Source organism: Myotis daubentonii, chromosome 2, assembly GCF_963259705.1.
Source record: "Myotis daubentonii chromosome 2, mMyoDau2.1, whole genome shotgun sequence".
NCBI classification, from domain to species: Eukaryota; Metazoa; Chordata; class Mammalia; order Chiroptera; family Vespertilionidae; genus Myotis; species Myotis daubentonii.
In genome coordinates this window covers 53043142-53062978 of record NC_081841.1, presented here as the reverse complement: position 1 = coordinate 53062978, position 19837 = coordinate 53043142, and the positions used below count along the sequence as shown (strand labels likewise).

General features: G+C 47.0%; 1 protein-coding gene across 1 annotated transcript; it reads left to right on the top strand.

Moving 5' to 3' along the window:
- The first annotated feature begins 13419 nt into the window (after nt 1–13419).
- On the top strand, nt 13420–19419 carry KRT3 (keratin 3). The gene is made up of 9 exons (XM_059682990.1): nt 13420–14119; nt 15091–15311; nt 15944–16004; nt 16372–16467; nt 16757–16921; nt 17356–17481; nt 17809–18029; nt 18377–18411; nt 18827–19419. The coding sequence occupies exons 1-9, from the start codon at nt 13478–13480 to the stop codon at nt 19114–19116; spliced, it is 1857 nt and encodes a 618-aa protein (XP_059538973.1). The 5' UTR covers nt 13420–13477; the 3' UTR covers nt 19117–19419.
- Nucleotides 19420–19837: the final 418 nt, after the last annotated feature.

Genomic DNA, 19837 nt, shown 5'->3' with positions numbered 1-19837 from the left:
GGCACACAGTTTGCTCAGGGCCCATCCTTGCCCACGGGGGGCCTTCACACAGACCTGGAGGTAGGCTCAGGGCAGCAGGGGTGGAGCAGCAAAGGGTTAATCTGGGCTCCCGGGCTGAAGCCTTTTGCCAGGAGCAGCCACTCCCTGGGCAGGACTCCTTGGTTCTTCAAAAACCCTGCCCTAATCTCCTCATTGTCTCAGGAGCTCACCCCAAGTGTCAGAACAGGAAGTTTTTGACTTCTTCCCACCACTGCACCCCTCCTCTGGGAAAATGCTGACTGGCTCTTTTCTGAGTTTCTGGGGTGCCTAAAAGGAGAGGAGTCAGGGGTTGGAACAAAGGGAAAAGCTTCTCAAGTTCACCCACCAGGAAGTTGCAGGTTGTGATGGACCACGTTGAGAGGTCAGGGGTGGTGGTGGTGGTAGTTGTTGGGCAGGTTAATGAATTAGTCATGTCCTCTGAGCAAGTGAAGACTGAGAGAAACCACCCCTAATGCCATTGCTAGGTCGCTAGGTTTTATATTTGTAGGTATGTGGCTATGCGAGTGTTTTTTATTTATTTATACAAGAAGATTCCTATTTTACAAAAAAGAGAAATAACATTCATGCTGTTCTCTATTTCCATAGTCCAAGGCAGTGGATCCTGGTCATGAGCCATAGGTGTGAAACTGGGTGGCTAATTGAAGGGAATTATTTGGGGAGAAAATCCACTTCTGAGATAATTGGTGCCACCCTTCCCTCAGACCCCTTAAATTGAATTCTGGCCAGTTCTTTGTATTCAGGGGAACTAGAGAGACACAGGTTGCATTACCTGTTCCTCGGGAACCCCCCCCCCCCGCCCCCCCCGCCAATGTTTTAGCTTGAAGTATACTTAAATCACTTATCACACCATAATGTGAGTTGGGAAATCTTTAACTCAGTTTATTTGATTCATCTGCCCTGATTCCTGCTCTCCAAGCTCTTGACTTCTGGTCATGGCTGAAACCTCACCCTTGGTTTGGCTCGGGCTCCTGGCTCCCAAGCAATGACCACATTTGCACAAGTCCCTCTGCCTTTACCAAAACTCTTTGTTCTGGGTCCAACCTTCTCAGTTTCAGCAAATTGTCCCTCCCTTGCTGCTAGTAAAACCAGAATGTTATAGCAAAGAGGAGTTTATTAGTGTTGTCCTACTGTGGGATTTTGGTTTAGCTTATTGTTGGGACCCAAGCTTTGGATTCAAAGACCTTGGAATATGTCCATTATTATTTCTTGGGTGGATGCTCAAGGTCTAGCTACCTGGGGAAATAACTGAGGGAGCTGTTCCCCCTTTGTGACCCTCCAGGGCATGGTACTAGTGGGCCAGCCTAGGACAAAGGGGGCTTCATGCAGGTGGCATTTAAGGACATGTAAGCCTGGGTGCTAGAGGTGGAGAAAAGTGATCTGACGGAGAGCAGGATTCTATTTTATTTTTCAATTATAGTTTACATTCAATATTATTATTATTATTATAATTTTTTTAAAATATTTTTATATTAATGTTTATCTTAGGAACTAATAATAACATTTAAACAGTACTCTCTAATATAAAAGTTTATATTATGTGTACTAAATTATGTACTGTATGATTTATTTTTATGCACATAGTTAAGTGTGTGGATAGGAATTTGAGTATATTATATTTATAGTTCAGATTCCATGAAAATTAAGTTCATTAGAGCACAGCAATTATCAAATAATTTGGTTTTATCAAAATTATTTATTAAATATTAGTTCTAGTCTCAAAATATATCTAGGAAAAAATAGTGGAAATTATTTTGACATTTAAGCATGCCATCTCATTTGACTAGATCTGGAAACAATTAGGATAATAAAATAAATATTTTTATTGATTTCAGAGAGGAAGGGAGAGGGAAAGAGAGATAAAAACATCAATGATGAGAGAGAATCATTGCACACTCTACACTGGGGATCAAGCCTGGACCCCCTGCACACCCCAAACTGGGGATTGAGCCCACAATCCGGGTATGTGCCCTGACTGGGAATTGAACCATGACCTCCTGGTTCATAGGTCGATGCTCAACCACTGGGCCACACTGGCCAGGCTATAGTCAATGTTATTGAGAACAGGATTCTAATCTCTAAGAGGAAGTCCTTTTTTTCTAGGAAGCCTCCCAGAGTGGCTCCGCCTTATTGGCTCACTCTGTTCTGCCACCCAGAGGCCTCTTCAGGCCTCATTCTGATCACTCTCCCTTCCCTGTGAGGTGTCTACAGCATTTCCTTTATTAGACTGGGAGCTCCTTTGTCTGCAAATCCATCAAAAGCTTCAGCTCGACAAGCATCACACAGGAGTCCTCGCCCTGAGGAGGATGTAGTTCTATGTGAATATGTGTGCATGGGTATGGGGAGCACTGGGGAAGCAGACATTAAATACAGATTTTTCCTACTTTCAGGAAAGAGAGTGATAGTAGATGTAAATACTGAGGCTCCGGCAGACCAAGGGAGAAGCATTTACTTTTGCCTAGGGATTCAAGGAAGGCTCCTTGGAGAGGTGACACCTCTGATAATCTTGAAGCCTGAGAAGTAGTTAGCTAGGTGAAAGGGGTATAGACTTGGAGTTGACGTGAGAGGTGCAGGTGTGCAGGTGAGAAGGGTGCTCTAGACAGCATGAATACTAGAGTAAAGGCAGGGAAGTATGGCCCAGCACAGTATATCTATGAATCCAAAGCAATTTAGCACCTCTCAAGATTAAGAGCAGGGAGTGGTGGGAGGGGAGCCTGAAGAGGTAGGTTTAGGCCACGCTTGGAGGACCATTTGGTCCAATTCGTTTGGGGCTTGGGCTTCATGTTCCAAGACTGAATAAGCTCAGGATGAGGCATGTGTGAGAGAACAAGCTCTGAAAGACTTAAAGAAGGGACTCTGGCCACCTGCTTTCAGGATGTGGACTTTAGGTCCTTGATGAGCTTTGGACGCATGTCTGGGAACTGCCCCTGCACCTCACTCCCCTTCTATGGAGCAGTAATGCTGAGCCTTGAAACTGCTCTACTTCTTTTCCTCTCTTGTCACTATGAGAGATGTTCTCAGGGACTAGGAGATTTATTGCCATTCCATGGTCTCCTGGAAGAATCATTTCCCTCAGAATGACATCATCCCTTCAATAATTGTTGCCTACCTTCCATGGGCTAGGGGCTGTGAATCACTGTTTCTAAATCTCCCAAGATTACTTACACACTATCTCATGGTCATCTTATTTCCTACCATGACCACACCCTCTGCTTTAAGTCCAAGTGGAATCCCTTAGATTCTCCAGTGGAGGGAGTGAGATCTGTGCTTTTCAAACCATTTCATGATAAAATTAATGTGTATTTCCTCTTAACTTTCTCTTCCCCAGGTCAAATGATCACCTAATTTTTCCTCCCCTTTTTCTCTTACCTTTTATCTCAAGTAACTTATTTAATAGCTCCCTGTTATTAAACCTCGCAACGAGGACAAGATGAGCTTTCTGCTACTACAACCACTGGTTTGAGGAGGCACAGCAGACAAATAAGATTCAGCACAACGATGGGGCGAGCTCCTGGCAACAGAAGAATCTTACATAAATAAAGGTTTCCTCAGGGCGAGCTTCACCTTCTGTTTCATTGTCCTGTTTATCTTTTCTGCAGTGCTCTGTGACTGCTGTTCCTTCTTCTTACAGCAGGAAGTGGAAGTGAGTTGCTTGAAACTAGAAGGCAAGTGTCTGTCCTAGAAGATAAGGAAGGTGGTGTGGTTTCCACACATTCTCCCCTGACTCCTGTGATCGAACGTCCACACAGAAGCTAGGCTCATCTATTTATTTATTTATTTATTTATTTATTTATTAATTTTAATTTTAAGAATGTATTTTATTCAAAAAACCCCAGTTCATATGGAAATAAATCTACAGACATATGAGGATCCAAAAGCTTTTTAAAACATTCTTTTAAAAAATTATCCAAGCCTGACTGGCATGGCTCAGTGGTTGAGTATTGACCTATGAACCAGGAGATCACAGTTTGATTCTTGGCAGAATCATCAGGGCACATGCCCCAGTTGCGGGCTTGATCCCCAGAGGGGAGCTGTGCAGATGGCAGTCAATCGATGATTCTCTCCCACCATTGATATTTCTGTCTTTCTCTCCCTCTCCCTCCCTCTCTGAAATCAATAAAAATATTTTTTAAAATTTATCCAATATATAATATTGAACTTACTATTGAGATGTAACTCTCAGTAAAACAGGGAATTAGCAGACACCAGCAAAATATACACAATATAAAAAGAAATAGCATTCTACTTCCCAGTACTAGCCAGGCCTTTGTAGCAAGAGCAAAGAATCTCTGACCCTATGTGTCACAGGCTGGTGGACACTGGCCTGGGCTCCCAGGAGCTTTGTGCAAGGCAGGAGGGTGAGGGGCCTGAGCACAGCTACAGAAAAGAAGGGGTCCTACAGAGTGTCTGAGTGGGGGCTCAGCATTTCAGTAACTTACTCCTATTTCCAACCCCACTCCACCCCACCCCACCCTAACCAGGACAATTAGTTGGTTATCAGGCATCCTAACTAATAAAGAGGTAATATGCAAATTGACCATCACTCCAACATACAAGATGGCCGCCCCCATGTGGACACAAGATGGCCGGCAGGGGAGAGCAGTTGTGGGTGATCAGGCCAGCAGGGGAGGGCAGTTGGGAGGGACTAGGCCTTAAGGGAGGGCAGTTGGGGGTGACAGGCCAGTAGGGGAGAGCAGTTAGGGGCAACCAAGCCTGCAGGGGAGGGCAGTTGTGGGGGGACAAGGCTGGCAAGGGAGGGCAGTTAGGGGTGACTAGGCCGGCAGGGGAGGGCAATTGGGGGTGACCAGGCCAGCAGGGGAGGGAAGTTAGGGGTGACCGGGCCAGCAGGAGAGGGCAGTTGGGGGCAATCAGGCTGGCTGAGGAGCAGTTAGGTGTAGATCAGACTGGCAGGGGAGTGGTTAGGGGGTGATCAGGCTGGCAGGCAGAAGCGGTTAGGGGCAATCAGGTAGGCAGGCAGGCAAGCAGTTGGGAGCCAGCAGTCCTGCATTGTGAGAGGGATGTCTGACTGCCTGTTTAGGCCTGATCCCACCAGGTTCCTTTGAGGGGTCCCAGATTGGAGAGGGTGCAGGCTGGCTGAGGGATACCCCCCCCCCATGCACAAATTTCGTGCATTGGGCCTCTAGTCTATATATATAAAAGCCTAAGAGATCGTTTGACGGAAAGAACAGAAGTATTGGAACGACTGGTTGACCAGTTCCTATTATGCGCACTGACCACTAGGGGGCAGATGCTCAATGCAGGAGCTGCCCCCTGATGGTTAGTGCATTCCCACAGCCAACCTCCCCTGGTTTCTTCCCTCCACTCCCCCCCCCCCCCCCCCCCCCGCTGACAAACTTCCCTCAGTCCCTCCCACCTATCTGGCAGGCTCCAGCCCGCCTGGCCCTGATCTGGACTGGGCGAGATGGCCCTGATAGGCCCTGATCGCCAGCCAGTCCTAGGGATCCCACCCATGCACAAATTTCGTGCACTGGTCCCCTAGTTTCTACATAGTTTAAATAAGGCTCCTGGTACAGAATGAGGAAAAGAGACTAGCAGGAGATAGCCCCTATAAATGTCTGTTTAGTAAAAGCTAACAAAGCAGAGAGGGATAAACCCTGGGGCTTCCAGAATGCAGTGGCCCTGTGGACAGCACTCTGGTCAACACTGCAGTGAGGATACTTGAACTTGGCTGAGCATGCAGAGGGCTTTCCTCCTGGCCTCACAGCACTGTCCAGGAACCAAGACTGTGACTGAGCCTTGCTGTGTGAGAAGAAACCAGGTCCCTGTTTTCTTTTTTGGTGGGTTGGACTCTACCATTCAGCTTAGGACACTGCGCCCTGTTCTCCATTCCTTTTGGGAAAACAGGACTTGAGTGGACACTTCTGCATCCCATCTCTTGTATGAAGCGGTGCACGACTCAGCCTTTAAAAAGTCAGCTTTTGTCTCACCTTTGCTAAAACCCTTCAAGGGCTTCACCTCTCAGAGTAAAACCCAGCCTATTCAGCATCTCAGAGCCTTGTATGATTTGCCTCCCAGCTGCCTCAGACCTCATCTCTGATGCCTGTCCTCCTTTCCCATTTGCTTCAGCTGTCCTGGCCCCACACTGCTCCTCAAACACTTCTCACGCTCCTGTCTCAGGGCCTTTGCACTTGTGGTTTCCTTTGCCAGGACGCCCTTTGCTCATATGTCTGCATGCCTTGCTCTTTCACTGCATTCAGATATCTGCTTAGGTCCACAAAGACCACCCTCTATGAAATAATACCCATTGTCATGTCTACCTCGTTTCCTGCTGCATCTATTTCATAGTACCTCTTACCTGACATGACATCTGTTTATTTCTTTGTCATCTGTCTCCTACTGGTATGTTAGCTCTCAGAGAGCAGGGACTTCATCTGTTTTGTCCACTGCTGCATTCCTCACACCTAGAACAGTGCTTGGTAAACAGTAGGTGCTCAATAAGTGTTTATTGCATGAATGGAGAGAGCCAGGGCAGGCTGATCAGGGTTGACGTGTTGCATCTGTGGAAGAAGCAGGGCATTAAGTCAAGAATATGATGAGGAAAACGGTGCTTGGGTCATGTACATATGTAGTCGTGAACAAAGCCAACTCCATCTCCGTGTCTGATTTCATTTCATTTTTAAGTTTTGTGCTGTGACCTTTGACCAACCTCACTGTCCTTAGCAATCTTGATAGTTGATGATTATCTGTGTTTCTTAAAATGTAGCTATAAATAGTTTTGTTAGTAAGGGACTGAATGGCATGACAGCCAAGATAAATATCAAACTGGTGATATTATCAATGATAAGCAGTCATCTATCATAAGACCACCAGGAGATATAGCCCCTGGTACTACTGCATTCTCTATCCCCTTGCCTTGTTAGTCATTAGTATCAAAATTATACCATAAAAAGTACTCTAACAGCGGTCTGTTAGCAGAGAATGATCTGCACAGAATTCTGGGTTGTCTTTTCCGCTCCGACCCAATCTTCCCGCAGGTAAATTACTCTATAATAAGTTATGCTATATTCTATGGAGTTTCCTGCTTTGTTTTTTGGTTTGAAGATACCTTCTTGTTATGGAGGCCATTGCATCTCTCCTCCACCATCAGACACGTAGTCACAGGAGCAATTAATTCATTGAATTAACCTGTGATTTTTCCAGAGCAACAAAAGAAGCCCTATTTTCATGTTAGGACACAAGCAACTTCCAAAGTGACACAAAATGACAAATGTTCCCTGAGTATTAACTATATCCAGGTACATTCTTAGTGTTTGCCATACATTATTTAATTCAATTCTCACAATAGCTATTGATGATAAATCTGCTATTATTTTCATTTCACAGATGAGGAAAGTTGCCCAAGATCACACAAGTAAGAGGCAGAGCTGGGATTCAAACCCAGGACCAGCAGTTAAAGAAGGACATAGAATCTTAGCCTGCATTGAAAGAAGCAGTGTCCACATCACAGACAATAAGGGTTCTCCTGGTAGTTTTGGTACACATTACACCACCTATAAATATTATATCTTAATCAGGCACCATGGCTTTAAGAGGTAGATTAACAACATGGAGTGAAGAGGCCTGAAACTATATGTACGGAGGACTGGAGAAGTTACTGGTTGTATTTAATCTGGAGAACAGCTTCTGGAAATTCAACGGGTTTTCTAATATTGGAAGAGTTGTCAGACAGAAGCCAGGGGAGTTTGTGTGTATTGCTCTGGAAGGCCAGATGAGAGCAAATTCATTTCAGTTCAGGTGACATCCATTGAAGGCCTGTCAGGACCAGATGCTGATGACCACAAAGGACCAGATGCTGATGACCACAGGGCAAGGCGGGCAGTGGTGACAACACTCAGAGAGTTGCAGTCCAGCAGGGAATTCAGCAGGGGACAGAGAGCCCTGTGTAAGGGACAGAGCTGTCTAGTAGTGGAAAAGGCTGATTGGTAGGAGTTGTAGAACTGAAGTTGAAAGGCCTCAAGGTGGCTGTTGTGCTATTGCAAGTGTTCTGTGCATCTGAATGTGCACAAACGTCTGTGGATTGAATAAATAGTATATGTAATATCATATCCAAATGTATGTGATTAGAAGATGCAATTTTATTTAAAAATTAGAGGCCCAGTGCACAAAATTCACACGGGGATGGGGGGATGTCCCTCAGCCCAGCCTGCACCCTCTCCAATCTGGGACCCTTCAGGGGATGTCCGACTTTGCTGGTTTAGGCCCAATCCCTGTGGCCTAAACCAGCAGTTGGACATCCCTCTCACAATCTGGGACTGCTGGCTCCTAACTACTCACCTGCCTGCCTGCCTGATTGCCCCTAATTGCTTCTGCCTGCCAGCCTGATCACCCCCTAACTGCTCCCCTGCTGGCCTGATCTCACCTCCAACTGCCCTCCCCTGCAGGCCTGGTCCCCCCCCCCCCGCCACCTGCCCTCCCCTGCAGGCCTGGTTGTCCTCTTATGGCGACCATCTTGTGAAGATGTGGGGGTGGCCATCTTGTGACGACGTGGGGGAGGCCATCTTATGATGACGTTAGGGCATTGGGCAAGGGTGCAAGGGTGCAAGGGCCACCTAGGCTTTTATTAGTATAGATACTATTGAATTCACAGTATGTTCTCAAAGGATACTGAAAACATTAGTTCTGACATATATGAAGGTCAATATAACTTTTTGGCATTAAAAGGGATTTTCAGATCCAGAGAGGGGTGGGTGCTGTGGTAATGGTGGATAGGCAGGTGAAGTCCCTGCCAACCCCAACTTCACTGATCCCATGAAGAGGAGTCAGGCTCCCACTGGAGAAGAAGGCATTAAAGCTAGATCATGAAGACTTTACTCAGGTCAGGGTGGTGCCTTGCTGGCCGGGGCAAGCCAGGAGATTTGACGAATTGCTTTCCACAGGGATCCTGAAGAGTAGGAGAGGCTGTGTGTGTGTGGGTATGCCTCCAGGTGGAGGAGTGGACTGGATAACCTCCTGGCTGGAGCACCCTATTAGGTTCTGATTTGATACATTGCAATATAGTGACTCACTCTTTTCTCCAGGGAGAAAGTACTTAGGATACTTAGTTAAGCTTCAAATAATCCAGGTGTTGGGGGTGAGTGTAAGCCAATTCCGTTTTCTCAAAATATTTATTGGGTTCCGCAAGTGCAGAGGATTGAGCCTGACTATCAAGAATTTCAACTCACTGAGCAGTTCCTCCCCTTCCATCATCTGCATCGTTCATGACTCTCCAATCAGAATTGACATTCTAGTTCTGCTAATGTACTTTTTAATCCCTGTTTTGCTTTTTGTTTCCTTATGGGCAATGTCTTCTCCACAATCCTGCCTGTACAATAAGAATAGATTAAGCCCCTCTTCCCACTCCTTCTACCACCTGCTGGGTAGGTCCCAGATCTAGGTCTAGCTCAGTGATGGCGAACCTTTTGAGCTCGGCGTGTCAGCATTTTGAAAAACCCTAACTTAACTCTGGTGCTGTGTCACATATAGAAATTTTTTGATATTTTCAACCATAGTAAAACAAAGACTTATGTTTTTGGTATTTATTTTATATATTTAAATGCCATTTAACAAAGAAAAATCAACCAAAAAAACGAGTTTGCGTGTCACCTTTGACACGCGTGTCATAGGTTTGCCATCACTGGTCTAGCTGATGACAATCCTAGCTGCAACTTTACTTCTCAAAGATTCTTCTCCAAGTGATTTCTCTCTAAAAAAAAAAATGACGAGTATGGTGCAGAATCTGTGGGCTCTGGTGAAGGCTGGTATCTTCCCTGGTGGAGGCAGTAAGGCACCTTGATTCACTATGGGTTTAAGAATTCCTAGAGACCCATTGCCCAGGACTTCAAATATGAATATCTGTTCTGTCTAATGCAAACTGAGAAAATTTATTAAAGGACATTGTTGCTCCTGGCATCTCTGGGAGCTCTGTAGCCTGGGACCACACCAGTCACACTTGGGGGCTGCTCTGGTGAAAACATCATGACGACTGCTGCTGTATCCATGATGGTTGGGGCCAAATGACAAAACTCCACCTCTGCCCATGGAGACCCAGATGCTCCATCATTGTGCTCTCTAGAAAGATCACTTTCTTTCTCTGTGGCCATCTCCTTATGTTGTCTCCAAGTCTCATAAGGGTCTATCTCATTGGAAGATTGCAAGGCCTGGCCTCTAGCTACAAAGTGTCTGGGAATGTGTTTTCTAGATTCTACCTCAGGAAGGTTGGGATCACAATGTGGAATATGACCAGACCATAGGAAGGGTGTTCAAAGATGTTGTGTAGCCACAAGTGACAAAAGTCCCCCACAGTCTTCACTTCTTAAATCCAACTGTGCTCATTTTCAATGCTGAGCCTTGGCTCATGACCACTTGGGCTGAAATGCCTGTCCTTCTGTCTATTCGAACCTGCCCTCCTTAAAAGTTTGAGCTCATGTCTCTTCCTGAAGCCTTCCCATGTGATTCCACCTGTTCATTGCTTTTTGATTCTCCATGCTCTCACTGCACCTGCAACGCAGCTCTTAGCTTTACACAGTCTTGTGTTGTTTGGTTTGTCTAGGTTGTGAGCTCGTCGTAAACCATTCTCTCTACCACATGGTGACTGAGAGAGTCTCTGCTCAGTAAACACTCCTCATATTTGTTCACTGATTTCTCTTTGTGGTGCTGGAAGCTGAGGCCTGCTTCCCCTCACCCCCAGTTGTGGAGTTTATATGATTTCTATTTGTGCTCACATTCCCTGTGGAGCCTCACTGGATTATCTGCAAATGGAAGCATCATTTTATTGGATGAATTGTTTTGACAGGTATGAAAGCTGAAATTCTCTGTGACTTGCAAATCAAAATAGTTAAAAATAATAGTGAACACTGACTGAACACTTACAATGTGCTAGGTACTGTCTAGGCATGACAGTGATTCAATGAGAGAGGTACCATTAATAATTTTATAGATGAGGAAACTGAGGCACAAAGAAGTTAAAGAACTTGCTCTTGCTCATGTACATGTAGTGACAAAGCTGAGATTTAAAAACTGGGTCTATGTATATATATCCCAAACTAATATAATGTATGTCAATTATACCTAAGTTAAAAAATAAATGAATTTAAAAACTAGATCTATTTGACTCTAAAGTGCATATTCTTAAATATTAAGAGAAAAATAAGGCTAAATTTTTATATGTTTACTTAAACACCTGACAGAGGTTTTGTTCATCCTGCTATGTTCCTGTGAGATCCAGAGGTGTAGAGATGACTGGCCATCTTTAATGGTTAATGATGCTTATGTACAGAGAATTTAAACAGCCTTGGTCATTCTTTAAACTCTGGTTCCTTTGAGGAAGCAAAGACAAGGAGGGTGTCTGTGTGTGGCCTTGGGCTGATTTCACATGCCATTAAGCCTTGGACAGCAGCTGTGGAAGATCAGGGCTGTAAATTAGACATGCTAGGAAGGGAACCTCGGTACTGGGCATGGGGAAGATTATGTGACCTCGAATGCCCAGTCAACTTCAAGTTGATTCTGTGATTGACTGATTCTTGATCCTGTGATTATATCACATTTTTCCTACTGGAGAGGAGGTGACATCCATTTTGCATGTATGTTTCTTAAATCTGAACACCAAATGTGAGAGGTCTGGATTCCTCATGTTCAGATGATCTCAATTAGCTTGAGCTACCTCATGTAATGAGATTTGAACTAGCTTCCAACCAGTTTTATTTGGTTGTAATTCAGTATAAAGGTGCGATTCATTCATTAGTTCATCAATTGATTAATGCATTCAACCAACCTTTATGAACATTTATTATTGGCAAAGCACTGTGCTAAAAACCAAGGGATCCATAAGCTCCTGGAAAGTTTATGGTCTTATTTTGGGAAAACAAGCATGTCAAATGCGTGGCCGGTAGGCCACATGCCTCGTTTATTTGGCATGTGGCCCGCTGCAGCGAGTTTGACATGCTTGGGCTTGAATATTGCATAGCCTGGGGGTAACAAATGAGGGAGAGAAGGACAGGTGGGAGAACCAGGCCATTGAAGAGCACTTTACTTCCTCTGCCCTTGGGCCATCTCCAGCCTTTCCCAGTGAGCATTGAAGAATCCCTTGTTCTTCCCTCCTTTCTGCCCATTCTGTGGAGCCTCCTGCCAAGGCCACACAGGCCACACCCTTGGCAGGGCCTTGTGTGCAGCAGACAGAAGGAAAAAGACCTGTCCTGGAGAGACAAGCGGCTGCCCTGGCAGGCTCCAGCGCAGGAAGGCTTTCCTCTTGTACAAGCCAAGCCCAGTCGCTAAGCCTCTGAAAAACATCAAGCTGGCAGATTCTCAGGCTTTTGGAGTCAGACACCTACGGTGGTGCTGCCAGCTCTGCCAGGTCTGTCCTTCTGAGGCTGGTGGGTGAGTCTAGATAGCGAGGCCCCTCCACCAGAGAATGATCCTACAGGGGCCCTGCGTGCCTTATTCATGAAGGAGTCTCCAGTAGCTGGTACAAGTTAGGTAATCTGTCAAATTTGTTGAAGTGATGGTAGAATTGATGTTTGAATTTCCAGTTCTTTGGGACTTGGACTGAAACCAGAGAAGCGCCAAAAATGGGGGAAGCAAGAAAGGAAACCTTAGACATACCCCAAGATGTGGAATAGTGTGCAGTTTCTCTGGGAAGGTTTCAAAAACAAGTGAACAAATAAAAAAATAAATTTTTTGCATGTTGAATTTTGCTAATGACTCTTCAAAGCACTTAGGTATTAACTGCCCTTTTTCTCTAAAGATAGTCGTGAACCCACATGCTGCTGCCTCCCCAACTATAGGTTGGGACAGAGGGGGAACCGGAAGGCAGATTTGTGATGGTTCTGGGCTTTGTTTCCAGGAAGGGAGGCAGAGAGGTCACCACATCATCCCCCAATCCAGCACAGAGCTGGGCACACAGTGGGCACTCAGTGATCATATGCTGATGGTGGAGTGGAATGTATCATCCCTTCTATTGAGATATTTCCCCGAGTGCTTGGCTGTGCTTCAATATCTACCACCCAGACAACCAGAGCCTCCCCAACCCACCTTCCACGCCATTCCTTCCAGAGCTGAGCCCAGTTCTGGTAGGGCTAAGGGCACCTGACGCGGATGAGCGTGCCTTTGGGTCCTGAAAGACAAAGCTAGGAGGTGGCCAGGCCCAAGCATGGGGCAACGCCAGACACCACCCCCTGCCAGGTAAGCCTGCCACCTTAGCACTTTTACCATCTCAGATGATTTTCAAGGTGTGTTTAGCAGCCTGGAACAAACTTATTGCCTTGGAGGCAAACCCAACCCATGACTATTTGGGATTAATTATCTCTCTTTCATTTGAGCCTAGCAACCTCTTAGCTGTATATAAAGGGATTTATCTTGCAGAGGTCTTCAGTGTTCTTCCCTCTTCCTCTGACTCTAGGCTTCCCTGCTGCACTCTAGAACTCTTCCTTCACCAAGTCTTCTCACCATGAACAGACAAGTCTGCAAGAAATCCTTCAGCGGCGGGAGCCAGGGCTTCTCTGGCCGCTCTGCTGTGGTCTCCGGCGGCAGCAGCAGGATGAGCTGTGTGGCCCGTTCAGGGGGAGCCAGTGGAGGAGCCTGTGGGTTCCGGAGCGGGGCAGGTGGCTTTGGCAGTCGCAGCCTCTACAACCTGGGTGGCAACAAGAGCATCTCCATCAGTGTGGCTGGTGGTTCCCGGACTGGTGGCTTTGGGGGAGGGCGTAGCAGCTGTGGCAGTGGCTATGGAGGTGGCTTTGGTGGTGGCAGAGGAATGGGAGGTGGCTTTGGAGGGGCTGGTGGTTTTGGAGGGGTTGGTGGCTTTGGAGGGGCTGGTGGCTTTGGAGGAGCTGGTGGCTTTGGTGGAGCTGGTGGCTTTGGAGGAGCTGGTGGCTTTGGAGGAGCTGGTGGTTTTGGAGGGGTTGGTGGCTTTGGTGGGCCTGGTGGTTTTGGCCCTGGTAGCTTTCCTGGGGGAATCCAGGAAGTGACTGTCAACCAGAGCCTTCTGCAGCCCCTCAATGTGGAGATCGACCCTCAGATTGGGCAGGTCAAGGCCCAGGAGCGGGAGCAGATCAAGACCCTCAACAACAAGTTTGCCTCCTTTATCGACAAGGTGATGAAACTCTGACTGGACCCCATTTCTAGGCTGAGAACTTTGAGTATGACATTTAGACACAGTGTTTAGGATAAATTCTGGATGGGTGAGGCTGAGAGGGTGGGGTTAGGCAACATTCTAGGGTGTGTGAACATGTGTAGAGCCAATAAGTTTATCCACATGAACATGTGAGTAGGAAAGATAGTGGTCCTCTATTTGGACCCAGACATCCCCAAGTCCTGCTTATCTGACTCTCTGCTCATTTGACCACTGGCAAGGAAAGGTCTGACACAGAACTGGGGGCTTTTAAAACATAAGCTGTTCTCGGAGGCTTTCCAGAGGACCCGTTCCCTCTGTGTCTCTGTGCCAGGCAAAGGAGGTGGGTGCCCAAGAGAAGGGATTAAAGAGGCTTACATGGAACCTTAGTCCCAAGGGCTTCAGAGAAGCTGACAATCTCATCTGCACCCCTAATCAACCTTTTAGAAAGAGAGGGATGGTCAGTGACTTCCAGGCTAGGATAGCTCACACTGGCTATCGCTCTCCTGTCATGATGGTTATGGCATTTCAATCAGTATCAGTTCCCAGTGACTCACATCCTTTGAAAACTGGAGTGTCAATGGAGCCCTAGATGGAAATGATGCTGCAAGGTTTAAGTACAGTTTTGCAGAGTGCAGTGTATTTTTGGAAGTTATGATAGAGTCACGAAATCCCTGGGAACACTGAAGGGTCATTACTTCTATGTCCAGGATGAGCTCATTTCAGTTTCCTTGTCCACCTTTCCTCCTTCTGTAACTTTCCAAACCATGCTGCATCCTTAGTAGCCTGACTGATGGGACTGTCTGACCATATCTTCTCCAGCTATAGTAGAAGCCTATCTTCATGTCCTTTCTAGGCCTTTGTGCTGGGATATGGGCAGATACAGACACCTGTCTTACCTGAGCCAAGGCCCCTCTGATCCTTTGCCTGATGTTTTCCTCAATGCATTGCAGGTACGGTTCCTGGAGCAACAGAACAAGGTTCTGGAGACCAAGTGGAACTTGCTCCAACAGCAGGGCACCAATTCCATCACAGGCACCAACAACCTTGAACCCCTTTTTGAGAACTATATCAGCTCCCAGAGAAGCTACCTGGACAGCATCCTGGGAGAGAGAGGCCGCCTGGACTCAGAGCTAAGGAACATGCAGGACCTGGTGGAGGACTTCAAGAAGAAGTGAGTGACAGGAGCAGGAGTGGGCAGACGCCATGGGCCAACCTGTCTCAGAGTCCCAGCCCTTACTGAATTCCTCCTGTCTGCTGGCCAGTGGTATCAGTCTATTTTCCTCTCCTTATTGTCATAGGGGGTAGCTTGGTTCATTAGGTTCCCTTTTCACCTTCCTTCCTTAAGGATAGTCCTTTACAAATGAAATCGTAGCAAGCAGGATGAGTGTAGAGTTGAGAGAGCACTTCTTCAGGAGCCAGGTTGGGGAAAATCCTGGTTCTAGGATCTGGAAGATGCTGGGACAACTCATGGTGTATTGACCAACCATCTTGGTTTGCCCAGGACAAGGGACTTACAGTGTTAAAACTGAGATAGTATGCATGGACAAATTGAATGATTTTTGCAGAGTGCAGTGTATTTTTGGAAGTTATGATAGAGTCACGAAATCCCTGGGAACACCAAAGGGTCATTACTTCTGTGTCCAGGAAAAGCTCATTTCAGTTTCCTTGTTCACCTTTCCTAACTAATAGGGAGGTAGTAAGAAGGATATGTTCATCTAAGTGGGTTGGGAGAGTTTCAGAGAATAGCGGTGTTTATGACTACCTCAAAATCCAACCTCAGTTATTTCTTTTTAACTCTTACAGATATGAGGATGAAATCAATAAGCGTACAGCTGCTGAGAATGAATTTGTGACCCTAAAGAAGGTAAGGGCTGTGTGAAGTTCCTGGGGCTTGTAGGTGCAGATTTCTGGCTGCTTTGGAGGAAATATCCTTATTCCATTGCTACGGAGCCACAAAGTTCAGACAGTTGGAGAAAAAAAGAGAAAGAAACCAGGTTCATACTAGTCTGGAAAGATCCCTCAGTGATTCAGTTCATTTGTTTTTAGTTTTTGAATAGGGTTGAACTTAAACCTCCCCAGTGAGATGTGAATCATTTCTTTATGTGGAGACCAGCCTCAGACAAGGACCAATCAATCACCAGCCTTGGTCCTCCTGATTCTTTCTTGCTGTGATCATGGTTTGCTGTTTGGTCCTTGGGAGAATAAGGCCTCCATGCTTCTTTCTTTCTCAGGATGTGGATGTCACCTACATGAACAAGGTAGAGCTTCAGGCCAAAGTGGATGCCTTAATGGATGAGGTCAACTTCCTAAGGACCCTCTATGATATGGTAAAGATGTTTCTTACTAAGAGGGAGAGAGAAGGAGGGTGACATGTTTACAGATTTGAGGCTCAGACATTTAGTATTAAATCCTGGAAAGACTGAGTTTAGAAATAAAGTTTCTTGTTAGGGTTCTGCAGGATGGGCTGCAGACATGGGGTTTTCTGAGGGGCTAGGGAACATGATGGGGCTGGTACACATTCAGAGCTGAGTCAGTGAATGGGATTGTTAATCAAGAGTCTCTCTGGGCCTCTTGTTATAGAGGTCTGAGAGTGAGCATATCTCTCTGTGTTGGCAGGAGCTGTCCCAGATGCAGAGCCACGTCAGTGACACTTCTGTGGTCCTGTCCATGGACAACAACCGCTGCCTGGACCTGGACAGCATCATTGCTGAAGTCAAGGCCCAGTATGAGGAGATTGCCCAGAGGAGCAAGGCCGAGGCTGAGGCCCTGTACCAGACCAAGGTGGGAGCTGGGCACCTCTCAGAGGATCCATTGAGGGTCTCAGGGAGTCTGAGGCCCGAGGGGCTGCTGGGTGATGAGCCTCCAGTGTCACTGGGTAGACCTCTCTTGGTTCTACTCTCTGAAGACATCCCTCTAATGGTTGGTTGTTTAGCTTCTAGAAAGTGCTGCCCCTGGGAGAGGTGGTTTCACTGTCCCCTGCCATGACACATGGGACTGACTCTAGCCTGCTCAAGGACTGCAGGATAGAAGAACCTTCTATCACGACAAACCAGATGTTCTTTCCCCTGCTGCCTCAGAGATGTCTCTGCTGAAACATAACTCAATGTCATTTTAACAAATGCTTACTAAGCACCTCAAGGTTGGGTGGGTTTAGAAATAGAGAAACAAATCAGGCAAAACTGCATGAACACCTTCTTTTCCCTTCTGTTCTCCAGTTGGGAGAGCTGCAGACCACAGCCGGCAGACACGGGGATGACCTGAAGAGCACCAAGAGTGAGATCATGGAGCTCAACAGGATGATCCAGAGGCTGCGGGCCGAGATTGAGAACGTTAAGAAGCAGGTGGGATGGTGATGAATGCTAGCACCTGGGATGACTGATGAGGGGTGTGGGCTAGAATATCAGGATTCACAGTTTGAAATGGACTTCTGGGTTCATCTCAGGCAGCAGTGGCTTCTAGGGAGTTCAAACAGCAAGCCAGTCTAGATGGCTGGTAATCCACAAGAGAAATATCTCCATGGATGAATACAAGATAGAAGTGCTAGCGAAGAGATGATGTTGCCTGACTTTAACATTTGCTCTAGGGTAATCTATTCTAAGACTCAGAGAATAGATTATCTGGGACTCTCCTACTAGGCCCATCACTTCTCCTACCTCCTTCTTTCCCAGAATGCCAACCTTCAGTCAGCAATCTCGGAAGCTGAGCAGCGTGGGGAAATGGCTCTCAAGGATGCCAATGCCAAGCTTCAAGAGCTGCAGGCTGCCTTACAGCAGGCCAAGGATGACATGGCCCGGCTGCTGCGTGACTACCAGGAGTTGATGAATGTCAAGCTGGCCCTGGACGTGGAGATTGCCACCTACCGCAAGCTGCTGGAGGGCGAGGAGTGCAGGTGGGTCTCCAATTCCAACTCCCCTGATCCTGCTGAGGGTAGATAAGTGACCAAGTATATGGAGATGAAGGACTGCTGTGTAGAGAGAGCCCCCCACCCCCACCTTCCACAGGCCTTGCAGAGAAGCACTTGTGGTTACTAGCCCACTCTCACCAAGGTTAGTAAAAGCACACGTGTAATTAATGTGTATAGGGTCTCTTTGTTGAGGCCCATAGAAGGGTGGAACAAGGGGACTGATCTGCTAGGCTTCTGAATTCAGTTCCAGTTGTGTTATTCATCACCTTCATTCATGGACTTGTTGGAAATTTGCTTTGTGATGGTGGAATTTTCTCTTGCTTTTTCATCAGGATGTCTGGAGAGTGCCAGAATGCTGTCAGCATCTGTAAGTAGCCAAAGTAACCCTGATAATGAGAGCTGATGCTGAAATATTAGTAATAATACAGGGCAGTAGCAACTAATTAAAATATTTCTATGGAAGGTGGAGATGGGGGAAGGGGCAACAGATATGATTTTGTTATTGTTCTGGGTCCAGGGCACTATCAATAAGTCTGTAGAAAGGGGAATATCCAATAGGGATCCTGTTAATGGGAGGATAAATTATGATTAATCTCCAAGGGTGTCAAGAGTTGATCGAATGCAGAAGGAACCACAGGACAACTCATGATGTTTTAAAACTATGGGGCTGAACATCTATGACATTAGAATGTATTACAATGATCAATCATCTTGAGCCCAGCGGATCATTAATTATAATAGTGTCCTGGGCACTGATCCCTGTACTGTCCTCTCCCCTGCAGCCGTGGTCAGCAGCAGCAACACGACCTCGGCCTCTGCAGGCGGTTTTGGCGGTGGCTTCGGTGTAGGCGGGGGAGCAGGCAGTGGATTCAGCGGAAGCAGTGGCTTTGGAAGTGGCAGTGGATTCGGAGGAGGCAGTGGATTCGGTGGAGGCAGTGGCTTTGGAGGCGGCAGCAGCTTTGGCTCTGGCTCCGGGGGTCGCTGTGGGGTCAGTGGAGGAGGTTTCAGCTCTGGCAGCAACCGGGGTGGCAGCGTCAAGTTCTCCCAGTCCTCCCAGCGCTGCTCCAAATAAATAATGAACATGGGCACCATCGCTAGAGCGCCTCTAGTCCCCATCAGCTCCTCCCCTACGACAGACAGCTGCTCTTTGGATTTAGAAGACTGGGGCCTCATGCTCCTCCATCTAGATCCCTGGCCAACTGCAGCCAAGGAATTTCACTCTCTCTGGCTCCAGTCTGTGCATGCGATTGTCCAGGTGTGGCCTTAGCTGCCACCTTTTGTTGCCCTTGGGGTCCCCTCCCTGGGTGGAATGGTCCCCACAATTCTGATGTGTCTAACACACAGGCTCCTCTACCCATCTGTTCTGTCACCAATAAAGTGCATTGTGTTTCACTTCAGGCCTCTGAGTCCTCTCTGTAGGCCTTTCTCCCCCCCTGGACTGACTTCTCCATTCTCTCCCAGGGTGGGCTGTGTGCACCAAACCAAGGCAGTTGGTCCCCACTGTCCATTACATGGGATCCAAATGGGCAATATCTGACTCATTTATTCTTTGATCAGGGGGGAGGGCGGGGGCACACTCCAGGAGGCCCTGTGGCCTCACAGTTCAAAGGGGGAAGGCTGTATCATGCAGACATCCATACCATCCTTGCTTTCTCTCATTGGGGGAACCGAAGAGGACCTTGACTTGCTGAGGGACTTGGGGACAGTGGATTTCTTTCCTTGGTGCTGCCCCCACTCCAGTCGACATCCTGAAAACTTTCCCTCAAAAGTGCACCCAAGAAAGGGTGAGGTGC